Here is a 25,954-nt window from a genome sequence, read left to right on the forward strand (position 1 = left end):
GTTTCCTCACAATCCGTTTGGAAATGTATTAAAACTTGAGGCTTACAAAAAGATGGAGTTTTGAATTTGACGTAGAGAGAGAAGTTGGCGTTAACATTCCTAACTGCGTTCAAACTGGTGAGCTTCAACTTGGACTGGAAGGAGTTTTTTGCCTTGATTGTAAATGTCTGAATTTCTTGTAGCCCCACTACCGCCTCGAAATTCTGCAAAGACTCTGCAGTCTCCCTCTCCGCATTCTACAGCAACGGTGCTCTGCCTTGCATGTGCCATGAAGTGGGGGCTACGAGCACATACTGTGACCCCTTTGGAGGCCAGTGCGACTGTCGACCCAATGTGATAGGCCGTGACTGCTCCCGTTGTGCGACTGGCTATTATGGATTCCCTAACTGCAGACGTAAGGGCCAGTTCTTTTTTAATTTAAGTTGAACCATTGTATGGGGGATGTTCAGAACTGACAACCGAAATAATTGTTTCTACAGTTTAAACACCCTGACAACTTTAGTACAACTTTTCACTTGATAATATACATCATTATGTTTATTATAAGGGAAAGTGGAGGAAAAAGTACCTAAATATGTTTAAGCAACTTCTCTGCACTGAAAAGAGGCATTGTAACATTTTTATTTTGAGCTCTGGGATGCAGTTTTCCAGGTGCTGAATTCCTGATCTCTGCCGACCGACATTCTAGCAAACAGGCAGGAAATCATTCATCCCTCCCCCACTGGACTGGTTGTTTGGCTCCAAAGTTGCTGACTTGTATTGGAATCATGGGCCAGTAACCTTCCAGCACCTCATGCTAATAATGACAAAGGGCACAAGAATATTTATAGAAGCAGGAGTAGGCCATTCGACAGAATCAAGCCTGCACCGGTATATTCATGCTGATCCTCTACCTCGGTTCCACCTTCCTGAATTTTTCCATATCCCTTAGTCCCTAATCTATCAATCTCAACCCTGAATCTACACAGCATCCACAGCTTGTGGGATAGAGAATTCCAAAGCTCTGCAAGCCCTTTGAGTGAAGAAGTCTCTCCTTGCCTCCATTATAAATGGCCAACCATTTATTCTGAGAGTGTGACAACTTGGCCAGGATCCCTTACTCATCCCCCATCCCCCCCCCCCACCCCCCCCCCCCCCCCCCCCCCCCCCCCGGCCCCCTGCGCATGCGGCAGGTTTCATTGCGGCAGAGATGGTTCACCATTGAAGAGCCGCCAAAATCAGTGGTTATTTGCGTTGCTCGCCGGCTTCACTACCAGGGAACCCACTGGCCAATGGAGACTCCCCCACTGCCAGAACCCGCCGCAGTGGGTGCTGAAAAAACCTGGCCTAGTTCTAGATTTTTCTGCACTTCAGAGAATATAATCTGCTTGATCTCTCCTCAGAGGACAGTCTCCCAGGAATGCATCTAGCAAACCTTTGTTAACACTCCGTGCAAGGCCAGTATATCCTTCCTTGGATCAGGAGGCCAAGTCTTATTTGATACTCCAGATATGGCCTCACCAAGGGCCTCCGCAATAGCAGTTAAGACCTCTTCAATTTGAATATGTGATCCAAAGCAAGTCCGATATAGAATTGTCTGTTGCCTTTTCCCAATCTCCTGACATAAACCTTGGCAGAAATTAGCCAGAGCGCCAGAGAAACAGCAGAACTGCTTTGCTGGAATCTGTGGCGATTTCACCCGTAGAGCTTCACCAAGCAAAGGCATTACCTGGAAGGGCGATATGAGGAGTTTCAATCCAATAAAAGAGAATTTGGCATACAAAGTGAATTTTGTCAGATTATGGGGAATGAAGTGGGACTAATTGAAACACACTTTCACGAGCCAGCATAGTAACAGTGGGCTGAATGGCCACTTTTGTGCTTTACAATTCTATGTCAGGATTGATCCTACCCTTGCAGGTCAACCAGATAGGTTTACTCTCACTGCTGGAGGCTTGACTATAGATAATTCACCCTCGTGACAGAGGGAACGTAAAAGAAGGGTGGGGGCACAAGATGACCTTTTAAACAGCTGATGGCCGAATGTAAGACTTGGTGGATCAATGTGATAATCTCTGTACTTGGAATCTTAACAATTAGATCAAACCTCTCGATTCTTTTCCTTGTTATTTCTCCAGCATGCAACTGTGGCAGACGTCTGTGTGAAGAGGTCACAGGTCACTGCATTTGTCCCCCACGAACCATTCAACCACAATGCATTGTGTGTGAGCCACAGACCTTTGGCTGCCACCCACTGGTTGGGTGTGAGCACTGCAACTGCTCACACTCAGGAATTCAAGACAGGAACACACCCGGATGCAACAGCGAGAGTGGGCAATGCAGGTGAGGTGGTTGCTTGTGCGCCTGTCGCCCTGTCGCCCTGCTGATGTGAATGATACATTATTCCACAGCACCTCACAACAGCAGGAATGTAGCAGTTTGGAGCCAAATTCCTGGATAACTTCATTATCGTCGTGGTTTTGTCTATAAGGCCCTCCTAATCTACCCTGTGATCAGATGTTATCAAATGTCAGCTCAAGCATGGTATAATGTTATCTGGAAGCAAGGTATGTGAGAAGGAGTCAGAGCAGAGGAGGGACATCTCAGACAAGTTTTGCTGCAAACTTTATATTACCTGGAGCAGATACACAAGCCACTCTGTTGTCTGTATATTTTAAATTCAGTTTCATTATTAAAGGAAATGACAGGTCACTCTCCCATATTCCTAGGAGTGGGAGGTCGATGGCAGGCAAAGATATCCTAATAATATCAGACTGCAAATTCAACTCATTGCATTTTTAAGGGTGCTTTTTTCTTTGCTAGTGTCAGCTGGATATCTGCAGTGCCAGTTCACGAAGTGTGCATCTTTTTAAAAATTAATTCAAGGGTTGTGGGTATTGCTGGCGCGGCCAGCATTTATTGCCCTTCCCTAATTTCCCTCAAAGGTGGAGGTGAACTGCCTTCTAAACCGCTGCAGTCCCTGAGGTGTAGGTACACCCACAATGCTGCTAGGGAGGGAGGTCCAGTATTTTGAACCAGCGACTGAAGAAGTGGTGGTATGTTTCCAAATCAGGATGGTGAGTGGCTTGGAGGGGAACCTCCAGGTGTTGGTGTCCCCATATATCTGCTGCCCTTGTCCGTCTAGATAGTAGAGGTCACGGGTTTGGAAGATACTGTCAAAAGATTCTTGGTGAGTTGCTGCAGTGCATCTTGTAGATGGTACACACAACTGCTACTGCGCACGGTGGTGGGAGGGAGTGAGGTTTTTGGATGGGGTGCCAATCAAGTGCGTTGCTTTGTCCCGGATGGTGTCAAGGTTCTTCTTGAGTGTTGTTGGAGCGGCACTCATCCAGGCCAGTGCAAAGTATCCCATTACAGTTCTGACTTGTGCCTTGTACATTGTGGACAGGCTTTGGGGAGTCCAGAGGTGAGTTACCTACCACAAGATTCCGAGCATCTGACTTGCTCGTGTAGCCATAGTTACCACAACCTCAAATGTCACCTGCCTGATTCTGGTCACCAGATACCTGGGTCTGAACTAGCGGTTGGATTTAGAAACTCCGATTGGTTAAACTGAGGTTTCCAGTGGCTGTGTGAAGCAAAAGTACTGGGAGCTTAAAATGCAGGCACCATACTCATAACATATTTCTTTTCTTTTATTATTTATAAATTTAGAGTGCCCAATTATGTTTTTTCCCAATTAAGGAGCAATTTAGCGTAGCTAATCCACATACTCTGCACATCTTTGGGTTGTGGGGGTGAGACCCACGCAGACACGGGGAGAATGTGCAAACTCCACACGGACAGTGACCCAGAGGCGGGATCGATCCCGGGTCCTCAGCACCATGAGGCAGCAGTGCTAACCATTGTGCCACCCTGCCGCCCCTGCGCAAAGCAGTATTAAAGTATTGTAAGAAGAGCGTTCATGGCAGAGTTACTGTCAAGGTACTTTGCAGCCGAAGGGAACAGGTGCTGTACTTTTCTTTGTTCTTTGTTCATTCAGTATCTGTTCTATTTTGGAATAGATCTTTTGTGTACCAGCCTGGTTTTCTGTATCTGGTTTCAGGGAGATAGCATCAAGTTGTGGAATTTGTAAAGTCAAAACAAGAGTTATAGAAATCCACTTACCCACATCTGTGCTTCAGATTGTGCTTGATAGTCAGTGTAGCAGCAGTCACTTTGTGGCTCTCGTGTAGCTCATTTACTGCACAGGAGTAAAGCAGGAAGTGAAGGAAATCCACGGAAGCTCCATCAACCTCGAAGTAGTAAAAAAGGCAACTTATCGTTTCAATCAGTGAATTTTTATTGTTGCTACTTGGGCACAAAGCATTGCCCAGACAGAGCACTGAGCGGAAATCAGTGACGATTGCATGTTCTTAACAAAGCCCACCCCATGTTTTGTCTGAAGATCGAATATCCTTTATCCATAACTGAAAACATAATGGGTTCAAAACCCAAATGTTTTTTGAACGGCTCTGCAGTTAATTTGTGTGTCAATAGCAGTGTAATATTATATTACATGTGTATTAAGTGTTAACAGGTAAGATGTAGGGTGTGTGGGTGTTGGCAAATGGAGAAACAATCTAGTAATTGTAATTCGTAGCTATTGTATTGTTAATAGGGTGCAGGTCTTGTGCCGCTGTGGGTAGCGTTCTTTCCTCTGAGCCAGAGGCTCCAGGTTCAAGTCCCACCCTACTTTGATGGCCAAGGAAGGTGCGTTCATAATGCACCTCCAACCTCAAAATCCTTCCAACACACCAATGGCTGATGGTAGGAGCGGGAGAGACTCCTGGTCATCCAGGTTTGATGCTGAGTGCTGCCCTTCAAGCTGTAAGTCCCCAGCGACAGACGAGAGACCTGTTCCGGGAATTGATAGCTATGGAAGCGGAGGAATGTCTGTCTTAGTGCACCACGAGGTGCAGGTAGAGAGTTGTAATGTAAATAGGCCAAGGCCCACCATATATACAGTAAGAAGTCTTACAACACCAGGTTAAAGTCCAACAGGTTTGTTTCAAACGCGAGCTTTCGGAGCGCAGCTCCTTCCTCAGGTGAATGGAGAGGTATGATCCAGAAACATTTATATAGACAAAGTCAGAGATGCCGGACAATGCTTAGAATGCGAGCATTTGCAGGTAATCAAATCATTACAGATCCAGAGAGAGGGATAATCACAGTTTAAAGAGGTGTGAATTGTCGCAAGCCAGAACAGCTGGTGGAATTTTGCAAGTCCAGGCCAGATGGAGGGGGGGGGTGGATGTAATGCGACATGAATCCAAGATCCCGGTTGAGGCCGCACTCATGCGTGCGGAACTTAGCTATAAGTTTTTGCTCGGCAATTCATTCGTTTTTATTTTAAAATCATTCCTGGGGTGTGGATGATGCTGGCGAGGCCACATTTATTACCCAAATCTTCTCCTTGTTAACATCTATCCTGATTTTTTTGTTTAGATGCAAACCTAATGTCACTGGACGTCAGTGTGATCGCTGTGCCCCTGGATACTACCACTACCCTGATTGTATGCCATGTGATTGTAATGGGGATGGAACAGAAGCCAGCATCTGTGACTCTGTCACTGGGCGATGTCATTGCAAGGTCAGTCCTATCAAAGCAGAGCAACTTGAGGTAAACAAATGACTTTACAATGGATAAACTGACATGCAAAGCGACCATTTTAAAACATCTTGATCAGGTTAATTAAGATGTCCTCTCAAACATCTTCAAGCCTGCTTCATGGAGACACTGAAAATTTTAATGAACCGGCGGTCTATTTTCTGAAGTAAGTTGGAAAGGCGTCAAGTCTAAAAAATAAATTAAAATCTGCCTATTGGGCTTTCCACGTGGTCTGTACAGATACTAAATGTGGATTTTTGTGGCTGGAGTTGCAGCCAGGATTGGACTTTTCTACTCATTTTCAGTAGGTTGCAAGACGAAAGACACATAGAGCAGAATTTCAGTGGGCGAACGCACTTATCGCTCCCTCACAGATGGAAAACCACGTCTGCTTTGAATGTAAATTACTGAATATACACTGTCATATATATCTAGATAGGTCTAATTGCCTCGCGGGGGGAAAGCTGACTGTTTGAGGGCTCCAAACCATCAGATGTACATCCATCGACAAATTTTGCTTCAGCATTGTGGTGAATGCAACTCCGTAATTCACACTATTGTATATACATGAGACCATGCATTTGTAAGCGCAGTTGCGTTGCCCGACCACTAGGGGGAGAACCGCTGGGAATGCTTAGGAGTTTGTACAGGGCTCCACCCTTGGCTCCGCCCACGACTCCTCCCCCTGGACTGCTGTATAAATACCAATGCTCAGAGCCTGTCGTTCAGTTCATCGAGAGTTCAACGCGGAACAGGCTGGCTCTGTTGTAAGTAGATTAAAACCACTGTTCATATCTTAAAGCACGTGTCTAGTGAATTGATGGTTCCATTGAGCATGCAGTTAACCATCTATAAACTGTCAAACTCGCAAGTTTCAGCGGGCTAGATTCCCTTGAATGCGCAAGCGCTGCTGACTGTTTGATCAAAAATATATAAGGCGTTACAGCGAGGGGGAAATGTGTAACTGTTTGACTAAGGATACCGATGTGATGTTTGGCCTTGAGATTTGGTTTAACTTGATAATGTCACCGTATCTAAGTTCATGCAGAGGTGATATTACAGTTTCCGTCAGGCGCACGTGGCAACAATAGAGGGATTAAAAACGTGTCGTTATGAACGTGGAAAAATATAACAGAAGCAGGCAAGGAATGACCCATCAGTCATAGTTCATCTGGAAAGTCCTACAAAGCATCAATGCTTCAGCACAATGTATACCTTCCCCACCCCATCTCGGGGAGGCGAGAAAGCAGATTTAAAACCCAGGCCAATTGGGGGGGAATAAAAACCAAAAATTTCCACAATGGTTCCTTGAAGGGATCAGAACAAGTCCGGGGAACCACTCTGGGCTGGGTAATACGACAGGCCTCTCTGACTAAAAGTTAGGACACGGTGGGCGCCTTTGGATCTTTTTATCTTTTGCTGAATTTCTGCATTCAGGAAAATGTGGAAGGCCCACAGTGCGACACCTGCCGCCTGGGAACGTTCTACTTGGATCCAGCCAATCCGAAAGGTTGTACCAGCTGTTTCTGCTTTGGGGCTACTGATCGCTGCCGAATCTCTGACAAGAGAAGAACTGCGGTGAGTTGCACATTGCCATCATGGTGTCAAATTCTCCTTCAAAAGCTCCACTGTTGACAGCACTGAGTTTGGGTTTAATCCGTTCGCATTGACATGTCATGATAGAAGAAAATGGAAAAATTATAGACATTTGCCTGAAACCTGATTTTTATTTAAAGGACTTCCCCAGAAAAGATTTTCCGGTGCTCATATTTGCAACACGGCCTAAAGACCCAAATTCCTGTTGTGTAAAGCTCTGGGGTGGGATTCTCCGCCCCGCCACTTTTCAGCCTCGACCCGCCGGCGGGATTCTCCGTTACACCAGCCAGTCGATGGGGTTTCCCATTGTGGGGCAGCCTCAGGCCTTCGGGAAACCACCGGGCACCGGCAAAACGGAGAACCCGCCGGCACAGAATCCCGCCCCTGGTGTTGGGCACACCCTGTCCCTCTATTTCTAATTGTCTAATTTTATTCACAGAAAGATAAAGCACAGAAGGGGACCATTTGGCCCATTGAGCCAATGCCAGCTCTTTGGAACAGTCATCTACTCTTTCCTCATAGACGTGTATTTTTTTTTCCTTCAAATATTTATCCAGCTCTTGCTTGAATGGTATTGTTGAATTTTCTTCCACCAGCCTATCAAGCGGCACATTCGAGATTAGAAAAACTCACTAAGATTTTTAAAAACGGTTTCCTCAGGCAGCCTCTGGTTCTTTTTCCAATCAATTTAGAACTGTGTCCTCTGGTTGCCAATCCTTCTGCCACTAAGTGAGATTGAAGGTGCCTTTGGGTTACTGTCTCTATCAAAGAAGACGGTAATTTGTTCTTGTGGTGTGAGGTTTATGAATCATTGCGGAGAGCCTAGTCCCGAACTAAATGTAGGCTCACACACTCCAATCTAATCGCTGTGCACGTTTGTAACAGTGGAAGAGCCACAGGTTTTCTTCAGAAGAAAAATCTAGAGGCAATTCAGTCGAAACTAAATGTCCTACTCAGAACGCAAGCATGTTTTCGAGCAATGAATCTGAAAGTTTTCAGATTGAACAACCTTTCATCCTGTGCCATTTTCACTTACAGCTTGTTCATCTAAGTGGCTGGAAGTTGGTGGGTGGAGACCGTCAGGAATTGCCAGTCACCCTCAGTGCTGAGGAGAGAGAGGTTGAAGTCGATCTTCGTCATGTGACCGAAGTCTACCAGGAGCTGTATTGGCAGGCACCACCTCCCTACCTTGGAGACCAGGTACATCAAGGCACATTCGCGCCCACGAGCATTAATGCCTTCTTTACAGACCAAGGATTACAAAACTATTCCCCAGACTGGTATAACCATCCCGTTGTGGATTTGAAGGAAAAATAGTTTAAACAAGGGGCTGTGCTGGTTCTGCTCAAGCTCTTCCTCTTCCTTACTGTGAAGATGTTGCTGAAGAATTGATTACTCAGATCCTGCAATGCACCAGCAGCTTTGAAAACCAAGCTGTCAAGCGGCTGCATAGCTTTACCAGAAGATCTCAACCAGTGCTACTGTTCTGAAACCTTGGCCCAGAGATTGATAAGAGAATGCCAGCCCCAAAACCTGAAAGATATGAGGGCAACTCGAGATCGGTCCTCTTGCATCATTAGCGATTGACTGACTTGCTTCAAGCGCAAGTCCTGCCTCATGTGTTCTGGTCATGAAGTAGGCGTCAGTAGAACAACCGGGACACCATCACCCAGCTATTGTGGGTCCTGCAATGTGGTGCAGATCAGCAGGGGTTGAGTAATGGCTAACATTGGTCTTACTTCAAGATAGTATGTGACTTGAAGGGGAAGGTGGTGAGGTTTCCACGCACCTCCAACCCTTGTGCTTCTAGGTGGTAGAGGTCACAGGTTTGGAAGACCCTGTCAAAGGAGCCTTGGTGAGTTGTTGCTGCAAGCTTGGCAAAACTAGCTTCAACATGTGTAGAAGGAGGCTGTTCAGCCCATCGATTCTGCACTGACCCTCTGAAAGAGGAGCACCCTACCTAGGTCGAGATCAGAAAAACTCACTAAGCGCCCGATTCCCATAACTCCAGTTAACCTGCACACCGATTGGACAGTAAGGGCAATTTAGCCTGGTCAATCCACCTAACCTGCACACCTTTGGACTGTGGGAGGAAACTGGAGCACCCGGAGGAAACCCACGCGGCACGGGGAGAAGGTGCAAACTCCCACACAGACAGTCGCCCAAGGCTGGAATCGAACCCGGCCCCCTGGCACTGTGATGTAGCAGTGCTTATCACACGATCATATGTTGGAAAGGACTCTGGGATAACCATAATGCTCTTTATTGGCATAGGGAATGGGCCCGGTTCCTGTTTCTGAAATGCATCCAAGACCACTTGAGGTGCCCCGGCCAGTATGGCCAGTAGAACGTTCGTGGCTTAGAATGGAAGGGGACACGCAGCGTGCTATATTGAACTGTTTGGTGACTGTTTTCCTGCAGCATCCCAGTTTCTGTTTACAAACCCATTTTTCACAGTGTTCAATGTTTCATCTGTTAAATCTGCACTATTAATCGACACAAACTTTTCTCCTTCAAGATTTCATCGTACGGCGGGCACTTGATTTACCAGCTTCAATCTCAAGTTCAACGCGGAGACATCCTCTCGTTGCCAGTTGAAGCACGCCCTGACGTCATTTTGAAGGTAAGCTGAATGGGAGGACGCGGCCCAGAGCAACGTTGGAGGTTGCAGGCCGCCGTATCTGCAGATTTCGAAGTGTGCTTTATTCTGAATCATGTGCCCACCTATCACTGGTAAGCAGTTTCTTTTTGCAGTGAGTGTTTTAATACTTGATCATTCCTCCTTGTTCACCAGGGAAACCAAATGACCATCATGTACATAGTAAAGGACTATCCTGCACCTGGACAACTGCACAAGAATCGGCTTCAATTGGTGGAGGTTTGAACTCAATTATTGCCTTATTTGCTTTTTATAATTAATACTCAAATGAAGTGGTATAAAAGCTGCAAAGTACAAAGTTGTGTATGTTGTCAGCATTGCCCATCACACCGTACAAGATTTTAGCAATTTACAGTTCATCCAATTTTTGGAGTTAAAAAGATTGAGGCTGTTATTTTCCAGGACAACCCCTCCCCACCCCCACCCCCGCAGCAGGTTTTCACCCTTAGAGGAGGCAGCTCACCATAGGCCACTCGCAATGTATTCCAGTCCCATCGAAGTCAATGCAAATTTGCATGGCTCGCCCGCCTCACCACCGGAGAACCCGTGGCGCGGGTCAACTTCGGCAGAAGCGGAAGATCCTGCTGGCGGGAAGGGCTGGAAGTTCCCATCTGAAGAGTGCAAATTGTAATGGATTTGCTTTGCACAGTGATCCCGAAATTCAGAGATGGAGCCCCTCTGCCTCAAAGTGAAGTGGAGCATTCCTGGAAGAAGGGGATCTCACTCCATTTCAGACAGGAATCAGACCACTGTAAATTTGTGCAGTGTAACTGTCCACTTTGAGGATTCTTCACGGTTTATGGAAGAGAGGAGCGGTAGTACACAATGCAGCTCCTGGGCTGTTGCCGCACTCATCAACTGAGGATTGCTTAAGTACAGAGAAAAGAATTGACGCAGAAACAACAGCAACTTCACAATCCAGTGATTCGACTCTTGTTTCCTGTAACGCTAGTAGACTCACCGGCTAATATGTAGAATGTGGCTTCTTTTCGCACAGAGTAACTTCAGGCATGTGCAAACACATAACCCTGTGTCCAGAGAGGAAATGATGATGGTGTTGGCCAACCTGGATGGGCTACAAATTCGAGCTCTTCATTCCCAATTGGCCGAACATGTCGTGCTGAGGAATGTGATACTTGAACAAGCTTCTGACGCTGGCGAGGGAATTGCAGCCAGCAATGTGGAAATCTGTCTCTGTCCAGCTAATTATGTGGGAGATTCCTGTCAGGTATGCCAGATTTGTCCCTTTGGCTTCTCTTTAGTGAAATGTTGATTCCTTGCTCATGGCTGCATTGCTCGTTAACGCGGGGGCAGCAGGGTAGCATGGTGGTTAGCATAAATGCTTCACAGCTCCAGGGTCCCAGGTTCGATTCCCAGCTGGGTCACTGTCTGTGTGGAGTCTGCACGTCCTCCCCCTGTGTGCGTGGGTTTCCTCCGGGTGCTCCGGTTTCCTCCCACAGTCCAAAGATGTGCGGGTTAGGTGGATTGGCCATGCTAAATTGCCCGGAGTGTCCTAATAGTAAGGTTAAGGGGGGGAGTTGTTGGGTTACGGGTATAGGGTGGATACGTGGGTTTGAGTAGGGTGATCATGGCTCGGCACAACATTGAGGGCCGAAGGGCCTGTTCTGTGCTGTACTGTTCTATGTTCTATGTCTATGTTCTATGTATTAACCTTTTTTTTAAATTGCAGTTATCGATTGTAAACATGGGTTGTGTAGCCGAACTCGACAAATCTGGAACAAATTTTTGTTTTTTCAATCATGTAGTTCATCTGGAGGATTGTGAACCCGATTATAGTACAGAGAACGTGTCAAACTGCATCAGCCAGAGAGGGAAACATTCCATGCATTGCAAAATGTTATCTTCCAAATGTATAACTGATTGATATCTTGCCAAGGATGCATTTGCAGGGCTCTGGGGGAGTAGCAGGGGAGTGGGAATAACTGAAAAGTTATTTCAAAGTGCTAGCATGAGCATGACGGACAGAATGGTCACCTTGTATTGTGCACCCAACTTTACAAACTTGTGTCCTTGAGCAAGATAACGGTTTTGTTCCATATATTGGCTAACAAATGACCAATGATGTGGATTTGATCATTAATGAATATGCTGCTTTAATGTCTTTTTCAAAGTCTCTTGAAGCTTATTACCATTATCAGTATTATTTTGCTTACGCATCCTCATTGATTGGATCCGGCTCTTTTGACATTTCTATTAAATATCTTATGGATAAGTACCTATGAGATTCATCATAAAAAGAGCTTAATTTGAGGTATTTGGAATTTTAGTGTGAACCCCATTAGCTTTTTAAAAAGTTTTTTTGAAAACAATACCTTGGAAGAGCAGAGGTCAGCTTACTGAGTGAGGGATCCCAGTTCTGAAGAATGGAACAATTGTCCATCTTTGGCACCCAAGATGATTTGATAAATGTTCACACTGAGTCACAGAGTTTGCACTGTGATGTGGCAGTCAGTGAATCTGGTGTAATATTTATCTATTCATTTCCCTGGACAAATCATCCTGTCAGGGTCATCAATCCCAACTAGGTTGAGCTCCACACCCAACCAACAAGTTGGAAAATCTACTCTGATTTGCCAGCATCAAGTAAGTCCCATAGAGCCAATGTCAAAACGGCAAGAAAAGCTTCCTATACTTGCCCGCAAAACCGCAAAGTGCAGTGTTTCTGGTTACCATACTTGACAGATTTTATGCCAATCACAAAGTAGGGGCTGCCTTGCACTGAACTGATTTCCAGCTGCAAAATATGCCACAGGAGTAGGCCGTTCAGCCCCTCGAGCCTGCCCTATCATTCAGTGAGGACATGAGCTGGTTTGTACCTTAGCTCCAATTATCCGCTTTGATTCCATCCCCCTGATATCTTATTCAGCAAAAAATGATGCCCAAGATTCTGACAAATGGATGAGGAACATTTCATCTCAGCGAATTGGATGGAAGAGATCAAATGCTGTCTTTAACTTGTTTACCGGAGTGTGGCTGACATTGAAACTTGAATGCACAAAATGGCTGATTTATCTTTATGGTTCAGGTGTATGATTATGTTATATACTGTGCAAAACTTGGAAGAACGAATTATTTGAAAACCTAGATTTTTTCTCCCCCCCCTCCCTTTTCTTAAAACCTTATGCGACAGGACTGTTCACCAGGCTATTACCGAGATACAAAAGGGCTTTTCCTGGGTAAATGCGTACCGTGTAACTGCAATGGCCATTCTGACCAGTGCCTTGATGGATCTGGAGTATGTGTAGTGAGTATTATAAGTATTTATCCTGTTTATTATTTTGCAAATGTACAAAATTACATTGAACCAGGGACATGTCTCTTAAAATGAAATACAAAGAGAAAATGTTGGAGATGCTCAGCAGCTCGGGCCCATCTATGGAGAGAGAAATGGGACAATCGGTTGGAGGGGGGGGGTGTCACCCTAATTCAGCCCTACTGATGGGAAACTCCTGCAGCGAAGAAACAAATTGGTTGCCTGTACCACAGAGGCGGGCAGCCAATTTGCATATTTACTACTCCAATTACGAATGATTTTAAAGGCCACCCCAACATTTTGCCAGGGACTGAGCAACTCCCTGTCACATAAGGAGGCCACCATCAGAGCCAGAGGCTCCATACAATGGCAAACACGCTCCTGCTCATAAACCCTGGAACTATAGCAATGTAACTGCCAGGTGTTTTCCTCCTTCCTGATGGTCCTATGTCTTTTAGCCCTCCTATCCCCCCACTGGGGGCAGGGGATCGGCAACTGGGAATGGGGGCACCTACACACTTCAGCACCCGCCTTTGATCGTGCTGGACAGTCTCCAATTAGCCCAGACTTGGAGGGCAAGTAGGAGGCCAGGTCTGGGAAAATAGCCCCATTGGCCTGGCTCCTTCCAAGTGTGGGCCCAGGAGGTCCTTTTTGTTTCGATGTCGGAGCCTCAATCCCACAGGGCAAGTCCTGCAATCTCTCATCTGATTTCGGAAAAGTTAAAGATGTAGCAATTTTTTAGCAAGCAAAGAGATGAAAAACTAATGTGAAGAATGTATTTGATAAGGTGGAGGGTAGGAGTGATTAAATGACAAAAGGTCTGATTGCACAAAGCAAAATCGGATGGTAATGGGACAGTAAGCAAACACAAAATGGGCCTAGAGGAGGTGTAAATGGCAGCAACAGTGCCATTACCAGCAACTGCTGCCTGAAAAAATGAACAGTGATCATAATCTGTAATTGTTGAACCGTGCCGAATGTGCGAGGTTGTAAAGTGAAGGAATGATTATTACAAATTGAGAGCTGCTATATATTCCTGTCATGAGACATACGCAAAACCTACTAATGATTTACGAAGATGAAATCGAATGAATGATATGCTAAACAACATTTTAAAAACTGTGATGGACACTATGGGTGAAATTCTCCACCTCACAACGCCACAAACGCGAACTGTGATCGGGCGGAGAATCAGGCGTCGGGCCAAAATCGAGGTCCACACCCAGGTGAAAAGAAAATCAACCTATTTCTCCTTTCCGTCATGACATTTCTCTTCACCCTCATAAAATGGGACTCTAAACAGCTTTTGGTCTTGAACCTTCTCAAACTTCCCATGTTACCTATGTTGTCTGGTCTATTTATTACAAAATATTTAGTCATACCCAGTGGAACAGATTTTGACCAAAAGGCAATGTCTTCGGGGAAGGTTTCTTCCCTCACTTCAGCTGCAGAAGAATGATCTTGGGCAGGATCCTGTAGTTCCAATCCCATTTCAGAATCCACTTCTTGCTCAAGTTTTTCAGGCCACGTGTTGTCTCTGGCAATCGGCATGGCGCAGTCATCAGACAAGTCACCAAAACCTTTGGTGGATGTTGTTGTTGAGGATGAATGAGCTGAGTTGCTCAATACTTCAACCTTTTAAAGTAAAGTGCCAAACTGTATTTCTGCCTCGCTTTGTCCCCCTGCCTCGCCTTCATTTTTTTGTGTTTTTTGACTGCCAGATTCATAGTGTCTCTTCATATTGATTGCAACGAATGTGAATTTTCAGAACGAGCAGGCTTCTTTGCCCTTCCCAGCCCTGGCCTAGCAGGTCGAGCGTCGCCCTGCTGCTCCCCGCGACGGGCGTCGGCCAACATCGCCTCCTCGGTCCTAACATTAGGGTGTAAGCCTGCAAAGCCTTCAGTAAGGTCGGTGACCCTCACTTTTGCCTCAGGCTGCTGGGCCGAATGTCAGAAACCTGGCTGCTGCTCCACTCAAGGAAAGTTTAGAAACTTCACACCAGACAATCATCCAAACTGCTCCCAAGTCTCCACTGTGTTATTCTCTTTACTTTACCCAGATGGCTTTGATGCATAGTGTTAATCAAAGAACAACAAGCTTTGTTAACAAACAAAATTACTTTGTAGCATGGTGGTTAGCATCAATGCTTCACAGCTCCAGGGTCCCAGGTTCGATTCCCGGCTGGGTCGCTGTCTGTGTGGAGCCTGCACGTCCTCCCCGTGTGTGCGTGGGTTTCCTCCGGGTGCTCCGGTTTCCTCCCACAGTCCAAAGATGTGCGGGTTAGGTGGATTGGCCATGCTAAATTGCCCGTAGTGTAAGGTTAATGGGGGGATTGTTGGGTTATGGGTATACGGGTTACGTGAGTTTGAGTAGGGTGATCATTGTTCGGCACAACATCGAGGGCCGAAGGGCCTGTTCTGTGCTGTACTGTTCTATGTTCTAACACTACTAACTGGATTCGACACCTATCCCATAGAAACATACAGTTGATAAATAACACATAAACGACTCTCATCTACATCTAAACTCACTACCACTTTAAACTACTATCTGCCCTCTCTTACTATCTTCCTTCAGTCTGTCTCTGGCTAACTCCTCACTTCATCTGCTACCATCGCCTCTATTATCTGCCCCACAAGGCCTAGCACCATCCCTTATATACTTATGGGACTAGCTCCCTCTAGTGGATGCCTGTATACATTTTGTTAACCCTTGCATTGTCTTCATGTATGATAATAGCACATCCACCACCTCTCAACCCCTGGCACAGTGCTTTACTGCTCTAAAGGCGAGTCCCCCAATCAGAGCAGGATGCTGTCCTGCATTGCCTGCTGATGGACTTGTTGAGACTATCAGAACATTCAGAACTTTCCCTTGTTTCACAAACGGTTTAACTAAGGGACACAAAACCTTCCTCCAACTTCTCATTACTAGCTAGGATTCCACAAGTCGCTACTTATTCATCCTAGCTATATATCCGAAACTATCCGAATACCAAAACAAAATTGGTCTCCGATGTTTCGGATAAAGGAGACTCAACCTCTAGCGTGCATTCAGCAAATCAGATTTTTAAGTCATTTCTCCAAGAACACTTTGAGCGCAAGTTGACTGGCAAAGTTTTAAAATATAGAACTCTTTTTCTAGAACTGTCAGCATCACACTGAAGGAGATGACTGTGAACGCTGTAAGGCTGGCCTCGTTGAAAATGCTACTGTTGGAGCAGCGTCGCTTTGTGTTCAGTGTCCGTGCCCTCTCACTGTTTCTTCCAACAAGTATGTATTGCCAGTTCATTAGACTTGGGGTGGGTAGGGGGTAGTGGAAAAAACCCCTGAATTTTAAGTTAAAAATAGAAGTGCTGGATTAGCTCAGCAAGCCTGGCAGCGTCAGTGGAGAGATACGGGGTTAACATTTTGGATGTAAATGATCCTTCTACAGAATTCTGTTAAAATGAAGTTGTTCTTGAAGTTTGGTGAAGTAATTATTTAATAATGTGTGTCACCTTTTTTCTTCCCCCTTGCTCTAACACCTTTTTTTTTTAGCTTTGCGAAGGATTGTGTCAACCGTGGAGATCATACGCAGTGTCTTTGTAAACCAGGCTATGCTGGCGTAAAGTGTGAAAGGTCAGTGTTTGTGTGTGATCGGGGAAAACGCACTATACCTTATTAACCTGCATGACCTATCAAATAATGGAGAAGGTAACTGTTATGGAGTGTAATTGATTCGTCTGAACAGAAATTTTAAAATCTACTTAAGTATGGTGCTTATCTTTTATATTCGTAATAGCTGAATAGGAAATCACTTTCTGGCTACAGTACTTTCTTTTGAGTAATAGACAGGGTAGCCAATTTCAAACACTAAGTGCAAAATGTGCAGCAACAGAAGTACATATTTTTTATAGTTTGTTGCATAAGGCTTTTAATTCCAGATTTTTAAAAATTGAATTCAAATTTTGAATTTGAGAGGTTCAATCTTATCAAATGGGGGAAGCAGGCGTAAAAGGCCATTGGTTGGCCTATTTATTACGTTCTGTTAAAATATTCCAACATTTAAAAGTATTTTGCAGTCTGCTGGATGAGGAAAAAAAAGACTCAAGGACTTTGGCCTGTGCTCAGCACAAACCCAAGCTATTAGATGTACGTGACTATTGAAGAAACAGTCAGTGGTATCAGGGTTGGGATTCTCCGATAATGGGGCTAAGTGTTGACGCCGTCGTAAACCCCGGAGTGTTTTACGACGGCCCCATCCGACCCCTAGGATGAGCGATCCTGCGCCGCACAAGGGGCCAGCACGGCACTGGAGCGCCTCACACAGCTCCAGCTGCAGATATGGGCGCCAGCACGGGCGCGGGTCCTTGCATGTGCGCCACGGCCGGCGCGTGTTCCCACATGCGTGTGGGTTGCCTTCTCCGCTCCGGCCCCTGGGTAACATAGCGGAGCCCAACAGGGGACTGGCTTGAAGGAACATTGCACCCCCCCCCCCCCCCCCCCCCCCCGGATAAGCCCCCCCCGGAGTCAGACCCCCCTTCCCCACACCAGGACGGCGCCCGCAGCATGAACGCCGAGGTCCCACCGGGTAGGACCACACGCGAATGGCATTGGCGGGGTTCAGCTGAACTCGGTGGAGAATCGTCGGTGCGGCGTCGCGTGATCCACCCCCCCCCCCCCCCCCACCCCCGGCCGAATTTCCGACTCGGCGCGGGGTCGGAGAATCCTGTCCCAGGTGTCTGAAGCTGTGAAACAGGCAATGAAGCTGCAAAGAGCCGCTACTTTACAAGCTATGTAGTGAGGTGTTTGCAAATCTTGAGGTTCACACTCCGAATGTCCTTGACTTGTGCGGTTTGAGCTCACTCAGTAAAGTTAAAACGTTGAATGGCCAGTCTGGCAGTAAATCAACCTAATCTACCCCATGTCATCCTCAGACTGATGTGTAGAATGGTGCATGTATTGAACCCTGCAACAATATCCAAATTCTCGAATAATCAGTGAAACCTGGGCAGTGTGTGTTTGTATTGTTTTTTGTTCTTGCCGACTGGCCCTATTGATGACTTTCTCCTTTCTTGTGAAGGTGTGCCCCAGGTTACTACGGAAACCCAATGGTATTGGGAAGCCAATGTCAACCATGCGACTGTAATGGCAACACGGATTCTAACATGCTCTTCAGCAATTGTGATTCACTGACTGGCGTTTGTCTGGGCTGTATGCATGACACTGATGGGCCTCATTGTGAACACTGTGCGCCAGGTTTCTATGGCGATGCTGTGACGGCTAAGAATTGTGCACGTAAGTTACGTTTACCGATATACTTGCGTTTGGAATTTGAACTCTTTAACCAGATGATTATTTTTTTAACGGTACTCATTTAAAGTAAAATACCTTCAGTTCCTTGAATTGCAAGTAATGTCCAGTTTGGAAAGATGAATTGACCTGGTGCAAATCAAAAGCAATCATTTTCTACAGAGAGCAAAAGAGACATCCTCGTCTGTCACAGAGCTGGCGACCTCCCTCTGCGTGACAGGGAGCCAGCCAGCGGACTGCCGTTCATAATGAGGCGCTACCCAGAATAATGATTTGGATCAGGGTGGTGAGCTGACAAACCCACAAAAGTTCAGCCTAAAGACTGCATGTCATAAAATAATAACGTGAGCTCACATTTAGACTCTCTCGAACCAAGTATAACCGATTGCTTTGAAAAAAAATCATGACTGCATGCAACTAACGGGCATCACGGTAGCCAAGTGGTTAGCACAGTTGCTTCACAGCGCCAGGGTCCCAGGTTCGATTCTCGGCTTGGGTCACTGTCTGTGCGGAGTCTGCACATTCTCCCCGTGTCTTTGTGGGTTTCCTCCGGGTGCTACGGTTTCCTCCCACAGTCCAAAGTTGTGCAGATTGGATGGATTGGCCATGATAAAATTGCGTTTAGTGTCCAAAAAGGTTAGGTGGGGTTTCTGGGTTACGGGAATAAGGTGTGAGGTGTGGGGCTTAAGTGGGGTGCTCTTTCCAAGGGCTGGTGCAGACTCAATGGGCCGAATGGTCTCCTCCTGCACTGTAAATTCTACAATTCTATAATTCTGTTGCGTCTCGCATGTGCACAAAAGAAGCCTGGTCAGAACTTCTTGAACTTTCACATCAGCTCAGTTAGTTGGCATTAGAACATATTGCCTTCAGAACTGGTATTGCTATAAGAAGGGCCCTGGTCCCCTGGGGATCAGGGGTTATGGGGAGAATGCAGGAGAATGGGGAGGAGAAATTATCAGCCAAGATTGAATGGCGGAGCAGACTCGATGGGCTGAGTGGCCTAATTCTGCTCCTATGTCTTATGGTCTTATGCCCTAGAAGCTCCTGTCACAAACTAAGGACACACAAACCAGTGTGCACAGCCGTGAATTTGCACCTTGGCATCAGTCAGCCCTACTTGGCCTAATTTTTCTGACTTCCCTGGTTTCAAATTTTCAGTCCAAATTGAGAAAACTACCCAGTCTTCAACCAGAGCCAATTTAAAAAAAAAACAATTGCTTGTCACACCATTATATCCCCAGACACTTAGGGCGAGATTCTCCCAAAACGGGAGAAATCGTAAAGCTGCCGTAAAACCCGGGCGGGTTTTACGGCAGCGCGCCCCTTCCCGACGGGGGACCGATTCTGGTCCCCGGTCGGGGCTAGCAGCCCGACGCCGTAGGCTCCGGCAAGAAAATCGTTAAGCCCGCTTACCGGAGTTAGCGCCGGCTGACGCGTCATATGACGTCAGCCGCGCATGCGCAGTTTGGAAGACTCCAACCCGCGCATGCGCGGGTGACGTCATCGCGTTTTTGCGCGAAACCCGCGCATGCGCGGGCCGGGTTGCCCCTCAGCCGCCCCGCGAATGGATACTGCGGGGCGGCGGAAGGACAAGTAGTGCGCGGGCATCGGGCCCGCTGCCCGCGATCGGTGGGCACCGATCGCGGGCCCATGGCACCCTTGGCACGGCCGTGGTACTGCCGTGCCAATCGGTGCCATGGTTATAAAAAGCGAGTTGGTGACGCCGTTTTTACGAACGGCAAGACCAGGTGTGTTTGCCGTTCGTGAAAACGGCGGAAAGGGCTGGGACTTCGGCCCATCTAACAGCTGTGAATCGCTGCCGGCCGTAAAAAAACGGCGGCAGCGATTCGGGTCGGGACTTCGGCGGGGGGGGGGGAGAATAGCGGGAGGGCGGGAAAAATGTCGGGAAGGCCCTCCCGCTATTCTCCCACCCGTCGTGGGGGGCGGAGAATTTCGCCCATAGTTTTTGAATTTCAACTCAAATTGATATAATAGAAATCAGGTGAGTGGAAAGTCATTTAGGAAGACTACCACTGATTAGCAACACCTTTATTTTCATGTTGAACTTTCAAGTATTTTCACTTGAAACCTCTCTCTTTTGTACGGTTAATGTGAATGGAATAATTCATACTTCCTGGCCTTCAAACCTGCACCAGCTCTCCAAACAAATATCATCAGCTATATGTGGAGGGAGCGCTGATAGGAAATTCGGTTTGGCCTTTTGTGTCAGTAACTTACTCCAGATCAAAGGCTTATGCATTGGGAGAGCGTTGGAAGAACTCATGCGTGTTGTTCATTTTCACTCCTGGGGCTGGATTCTCCCCTACCCGGCGGGGTGGGGGGGGTCCCGGCGGGATGGAGTGGCGTGAACCACTCCGGCGTCAGGCCACCCCAAAGGTGCGGAATCCTCCGCACCTTTAGGGGCCAAGCCCCCACCTTTAGGGGCTAGGCCCGCACCGGAGTGGTTGGCGCGCCGCTGGCCTGGCGGGAAAGGCCTTTGGCACCACGCCAGCCGGGGCCGGAGGGACTCCGCCGGCCGGCGGAAGTCCGCGCATGCATGGGAGCGTCAGCAGCTGCTGACGTCAACCGCGCGCATGCGCGGGGGGGGGGGGGTCACCTCCGCGTCGGCCACCGCAGAGGTTGATGTCCGACGTGGAAGGAAAAGAATGCCCCCACGGCACAGACCTGCCTGCGGATCGGTGGGCCCCGATCGCGGGCCAGGCCACCGTGGGGGCACCCCCCGGGGCCAGATCACCCCGCGCCCCCCCCCAGGACCCCAGAGCCCGCCCACGCCGCCAGTCCCGCCGGTAAGGGAGGTGGTTTGATTCACGCCAGCGGGACCGGCATTACAGCAGCGGGACTTCGGCCCATCGCGGGCCGGAGAATCGCTGGGGGGGGGGGGGGGGGGGGGGGGGGCGCCGACAAGCGCGGCACGATGCTCCGGTGCTGGAGCATTCGGCGGCCGGCGGGGACAGGATTCACACCGGCCCCCGGCGATTCTCCGACCCACAGGGGGGGTCGGAGAATACAGACCCTGATTTGTGCTGTCACTCTTTCAATGAATCGTCTGTTGTGGGACTGTGCTATATTTTCAGTCATTTTCAGGAGCTTGATGAATTTTCCCCTGTGGAATTGTTAGCCAATGGGATGCAACCAATCGCTGGGACATGGGAACAGGAGCTGACCATTCAGCCCATTGGGCCTGTTCTGTCATTCAGCTAGATTATGGTCAATCTGTACCCCAAATCGGCTTCATATCCCTCGATACGGCCGCTCCAAAAAAAGACTAGCAATATCCGTCTTTGAAAATTTAAATTGGTCCAACGATCACAGCCTTTTGGGGGGGTGAGTGCCAGATTTCCATTTTTCTCCATGTGGCGCTCTTCATCACTAACTCTTATGAAGCTGGAGACATTTCCTAAGTTAAAGGTATGATATAAATACAATTTATTGTTGATTATAACTGATGCGATGTACAATATTCTGATTTTTGTCCTTCCATAAATCAAAAGAAAAAAAAGAAAATATTTCACTTTATATAGTGCCTTTCATCTACTTGGAATATCCCAAAATGCTTTACAGTCAACGAATGGCTTGTGGAATGCCATCTTTGAATTTTGTAGGCCAAATCTGGGAACCAAGCTGCCCACAGCAAGGTCCCATAAACGAGTACTTAACCTATTTGTGGTAGTGTGGACTGAGGGTATAAATATCGGTCAGAACATTAGAAAAACTCCCTTGCTCTTCTTCAACTAGTGTCCTTGAACCTTCACAATCCACCTGGGAGGGGAGACAACATTAAATGTGTCAGACAGGGTTATGTGCCCAAGGGTGACTTGAACCCAAAGCTTTCTGACTCAGGCAGGCACGCCACCACTGACTCAATGAGCACAAATCAGATTTTAATCTATTGTCAATCAAGGGATCAGATTTGCAGAGTGAGTTTAACATAATTTGCTTTTGGATATAAGTATCTTAAATCTAAGTTAATAACTTGTTATGACTTATGAATATTTCAAGGGTTCATTGTAATAACATTGGTCATTAAAAAATTATCATTTTTTTATTTCATAAATTTGCAGCATGTAATTGTTCACCCTGTGGCACAGAGTCATGTGATTCTGGTGAGTGTCGGTGCAAACCTGGCGTGACAGGAGCTCACTGTGACCACTGTGAGGTAAGTGTAGTATTCATTAGTTCTCTTTAGACATTGCGCTTCTTCATATTGGTTAGTAATTCCGACTGAACCTTTGACTGAATCACATCTAAGAGCAGTGATTTCTTCATTACTGAAACACGAAACCAATGCTTTATTCTTTCAAAATGTTTGCCAGTTTGTTAAGTGCAATGTGTGTTTTGAGAGCAGTTTGGAGGACAATATTCCCTCAAGGCTGCCATCCGGAATGTGCTGCTCAGTGCAGCAAATAGGCTGAACATACCAATGTTCCCTTTATGACATGCATGTCCATACGCGAGTCTTAAAGGGACCATACAGTACCCGAAGCAGGCCACACATGGCGAAGACAAATTGAAGGGAGCATTGGTGGAGGAAGTGCAAGTCTTTCCCTACTGTCCCTATGATACAACCTAGTCTTCAGTGAACAAAGAGTCGATGACTGGTGTGGTGATATGTATCACTGTAAATACACAAGGGGTTAATGTGAACACACTACACCTAGCTAGACACTAGAGGGAGCACCAGAGACATCATGACACAGACATTCAACCAATAGGTCAGTAAGATAGGACACGACCAATGAGCAGTCACAACACACACAGAGGTGACACTACCACAGGAGGGCATTACACCATCCCATATATAAGGACACAGCATACATGATCTTCCTCTTTCCAGTGGAGACACTTAGTGAGTACACAGGATTGATTGAAACACATCACACCTACCACGTGGATTGTAGTAGACTGGTTAGATAGTCAGAGTAGCTATAGCAGGATTAACAGGCGAGTCGAATCCAAGTAGAAGAATCGTTAACAGTTTAATAAATGTGTTAAAGCTATCTCCAAGTCTGAACCTTCTTTTGTCAGAGTGCACATCAAGGAAGCAGCTTATGCTACGTCAAGAGCATAACAAAACAATTGGTATCAAAATTGGACTTTTCTACCTCACGGTTTCTCAGTTCACTTTCCTGATAGTCACATGATTCAATGATAATGGAATTGTTGCTAATCATGGCAGTCACTCTCTAATAAGTTAATCTACAATAGACCCAGGAATTACACAAAGAAATCCTTGTTGGTGGAGAGCTTTGGGAACCATATCAGGGAGAAGCAAGCGAGTCCTCAGGTGACTTGCTCGCGTTTTCCTTCCGCAGGGGAATTGTTTGGCTCCTGGTTAAGCTCCATCTTGGTATTGAAATACTCATCCTTGTTTTCCGAACTCTCCATGTCCTTACCCAACCCTGGCTCTGTGACGTACTCCAACCCCACGACCCTCCGAGATATCTGAGCTCATTTCATTCCACTCGTTTGAGCATGCTGGATTTAATTCACTCCATCATTGGCAGTCATGCTTTTATCTGGACCCTGAGTTCTGGAATACCCTCACTAAACCTCTCTCTTCTCTACTTCAGTTTTCCCCTAATAGATACTCTTTAAAATGCATCTTTTGACCAAACATGCTGCCCTAATATCTCCTTATGTGGTTCAGTGCTTGTTTCACAATGATCCTGGTGAAGCACATTCGGGCATTTTCTTATGTTAAAGGTGCTATCTAAATAGAAGTTGTTGTTGGTCCTTCTGGAAACGTGGACAAGACCAGGGCCAAGTGACCATTCCATGTTAAATGGGCCTTTATTTGTTCAGAATTGCGTGCGTGGGTTTCCTCTGGGTGCTCCGGTTTCCTCCCACAGTCCAAAGATGTGCGGGTTAGGTGGATTGGCCATGCTAAATTGCCCGTAGTAAAGTAAGGTTGGGGGGGGGGTTGTTGGGTTACGGGTAAAGGGTAGATACGTGGGTTTGAGTAGGGTGATCATGGCTCGGCACAACATCGAGGGCCGAAGGGCCTGTTCTGTGCTGTACTGTTCTATGTTCTATATGTGAGGTGGAGTTGCTCTGTGGGTACAATTGTCTCTGAACAGTTCTACATCCAGACCCAAGTGGGTTTCTGTTTCTCACACTTTTCTCTCTGCTTAGGCTGGGTATTATGGATACAGCAGCTGCGCTGGCTGCCGGAGATGTTCCTGTGGCGCTGCTTCTCAGAACGAAATCTGTGACTCTCAAAACGGCCAGTGCCCATGCCTGCCCGGCGTGACTGGACTCCAGTGTCAACACTGTGCCCCCGGGCATTGGAGCTACAGCTCAAGTGGCTGCAGAAGTAAGTGGCATAGTCAGAGGAGATTGGGGAAATCCAATGCTTCATCCATTCACACCTCAAAATAACATCCACAGCCGCGCTGCAGATCGGGTTGATTCACTGCTCTGCACTCCTTCTCGACCAGAACAGGGGCAGTCATCCACCAACTTTTGATTTTTGTTTTCCCTGACAGCCTACATTCTTGTAAACCCAAATTTGATTTTGCTTACCTACTCTGCTACTCACTTCAGGGATCTTGGACCTCTACTTACCTTCCTTAATTTAAGTAAAAGGATTCAGTCATATTTTCTCCACTAACTCGCATTCTAAGTATTGTGTTAAGTCTGCATGCAAGTCAAGAGTGGAATGGTTACTGAGCTCTCGTGACAGCTTCAGAAGCTGAGAGAAGCAATTACTGTGGGTGCGGGTGTTGTATGAATGCTTTATAGATTAGTATGAAATTGCAGTTTCTCTATTTCAGTGGAGGTACTAATTAATATAGATAAATGAATTGTGAATATCAACAGGACAGCATGGTAACACAATGGTTAGCACTGCTGCCTCACAGCGCCAGGGACCTGGGTTTGATTCTGACCTCAGGTAACTGCCTGTTTGGTGTTTGCACATTCTCCCCGTGTCTGCCTGGCTTTCCTCCGGGCGCTCCGGTTTCTTCCCACAGTCCAAAGATGTGCAGATTAGGTGGATTGGCCCTGCTAAATGGCCCCGAAGTGTCCTCAGGTTGGGTGTAGTTTCAGGGATAGGGCAAGAATTGGGGCCTAGGTAGGGTGTGCTGTCAAAGGATCAATGTAGACTCGATAGACTGAATGGCCTCCTTCTGCACTGTAGTGATTCTAACAGGATCTATTCTGTCCCAGGTGATAAAAAATATCTTATTTTTAAGTACCTTGCAAGCAGGTCCAGAATTATACAATTTTTATAATACTTTCTATTACTATTTGCTGAGCAAGGATTATACTGCATTTGAACCTATCTGTTGGTACAAGGTAAATCATGCTGTCTATATCGGGACTTTAGTAACCATTTTATCTATGGCCAATTAAATAGTGTGACGTTTGAAAGGACTTTGGTTTAGCATTTTTGATTTATATATATTATAATATTCTGGAATGATCTGTGGCTTTGAAGTAAATGTGCTAGATGATGTTTTCATGCATCCTTGTCTCCAGGATGGTTTACGTCATGTGCAGGATATAGACCAGGACCGGAA

At 46.7% G+C, this 25,954-nt stretch overlaps 1 protein-coding gene across 2 annotated transcripts in view; it reads left to right on the forward strand.

Annotated features, from left to right (window-relative positions):
• Positions 1-25,954, forward strand: part of lama5 (laminin, alpha 5) — a 324,952-nt gene that overhangs the window by 229,201 nt on the left and 69,797 nt on the right. For both annotated transcript variants that reach the window (XM_038803518.1, XM_038803519.1), the window contains exons 34-47: positions 183-394; positions 2,118-2,322; positions 5,428-5,572; positions 7,028-7,168; positions 8,225-8,386; positions 9,705-9,809; positions 9,981-10,064; positions 10,843-11,073; positions 12,997-13,110; positions 16,264-16,391; positions 16,659-16,739; positions 18,184-18,398; positions 22,496-22,590; positions 24,567-24,747. In XM_038803518.1, the coding sequence (XP_038659446.1) occupies positions 183-394; positions 2,118-2,322; positions 5,428-5,572; positions 7,028-7,168; positions 8,225-8,386; positions 9,705-9,809; positions 9,981-10,064; positions 10,843-11,073; positions 12,997-13,110; positions 16,264-16,391; positions 16,659-16,739; positions 18,184-18,398; positions 22,496-22,590; positions 24,567-24,747 (2,099 nt within the window). The remainder of the gene's footprint in view (positions 1-182; positions 395-2,117; positions 2,323-5,427; positions 5,573-7,027; positions 7,169-8,224; positions 8,387-9,704; positions 9,810-9,980; positions 10,065-10,842; positions 11,074-12,996; positions 13,111-16,263; positions 16,392-16,658; positions 16,740-18,183; positions 18,399-22,495; positions 22,591-24,566; positions 24,748-25,954) is intronic.

The sequence above is a fragment of the Scyliorhinus canicula genome, chromosome 7 (assembly GCF_902713615.1).
Source record: "Scyliorhinus canicula chromosome 7, sScyCan1.1, whole genome shotgun sequence".
Lineage (NCBI taxonomy): Eukaryota > Metazoa > Chordata > Chondrichthyes > Carcharhiniformes > Scyliorhinidae > Scyliorhinus > Scyliorhinus canicula.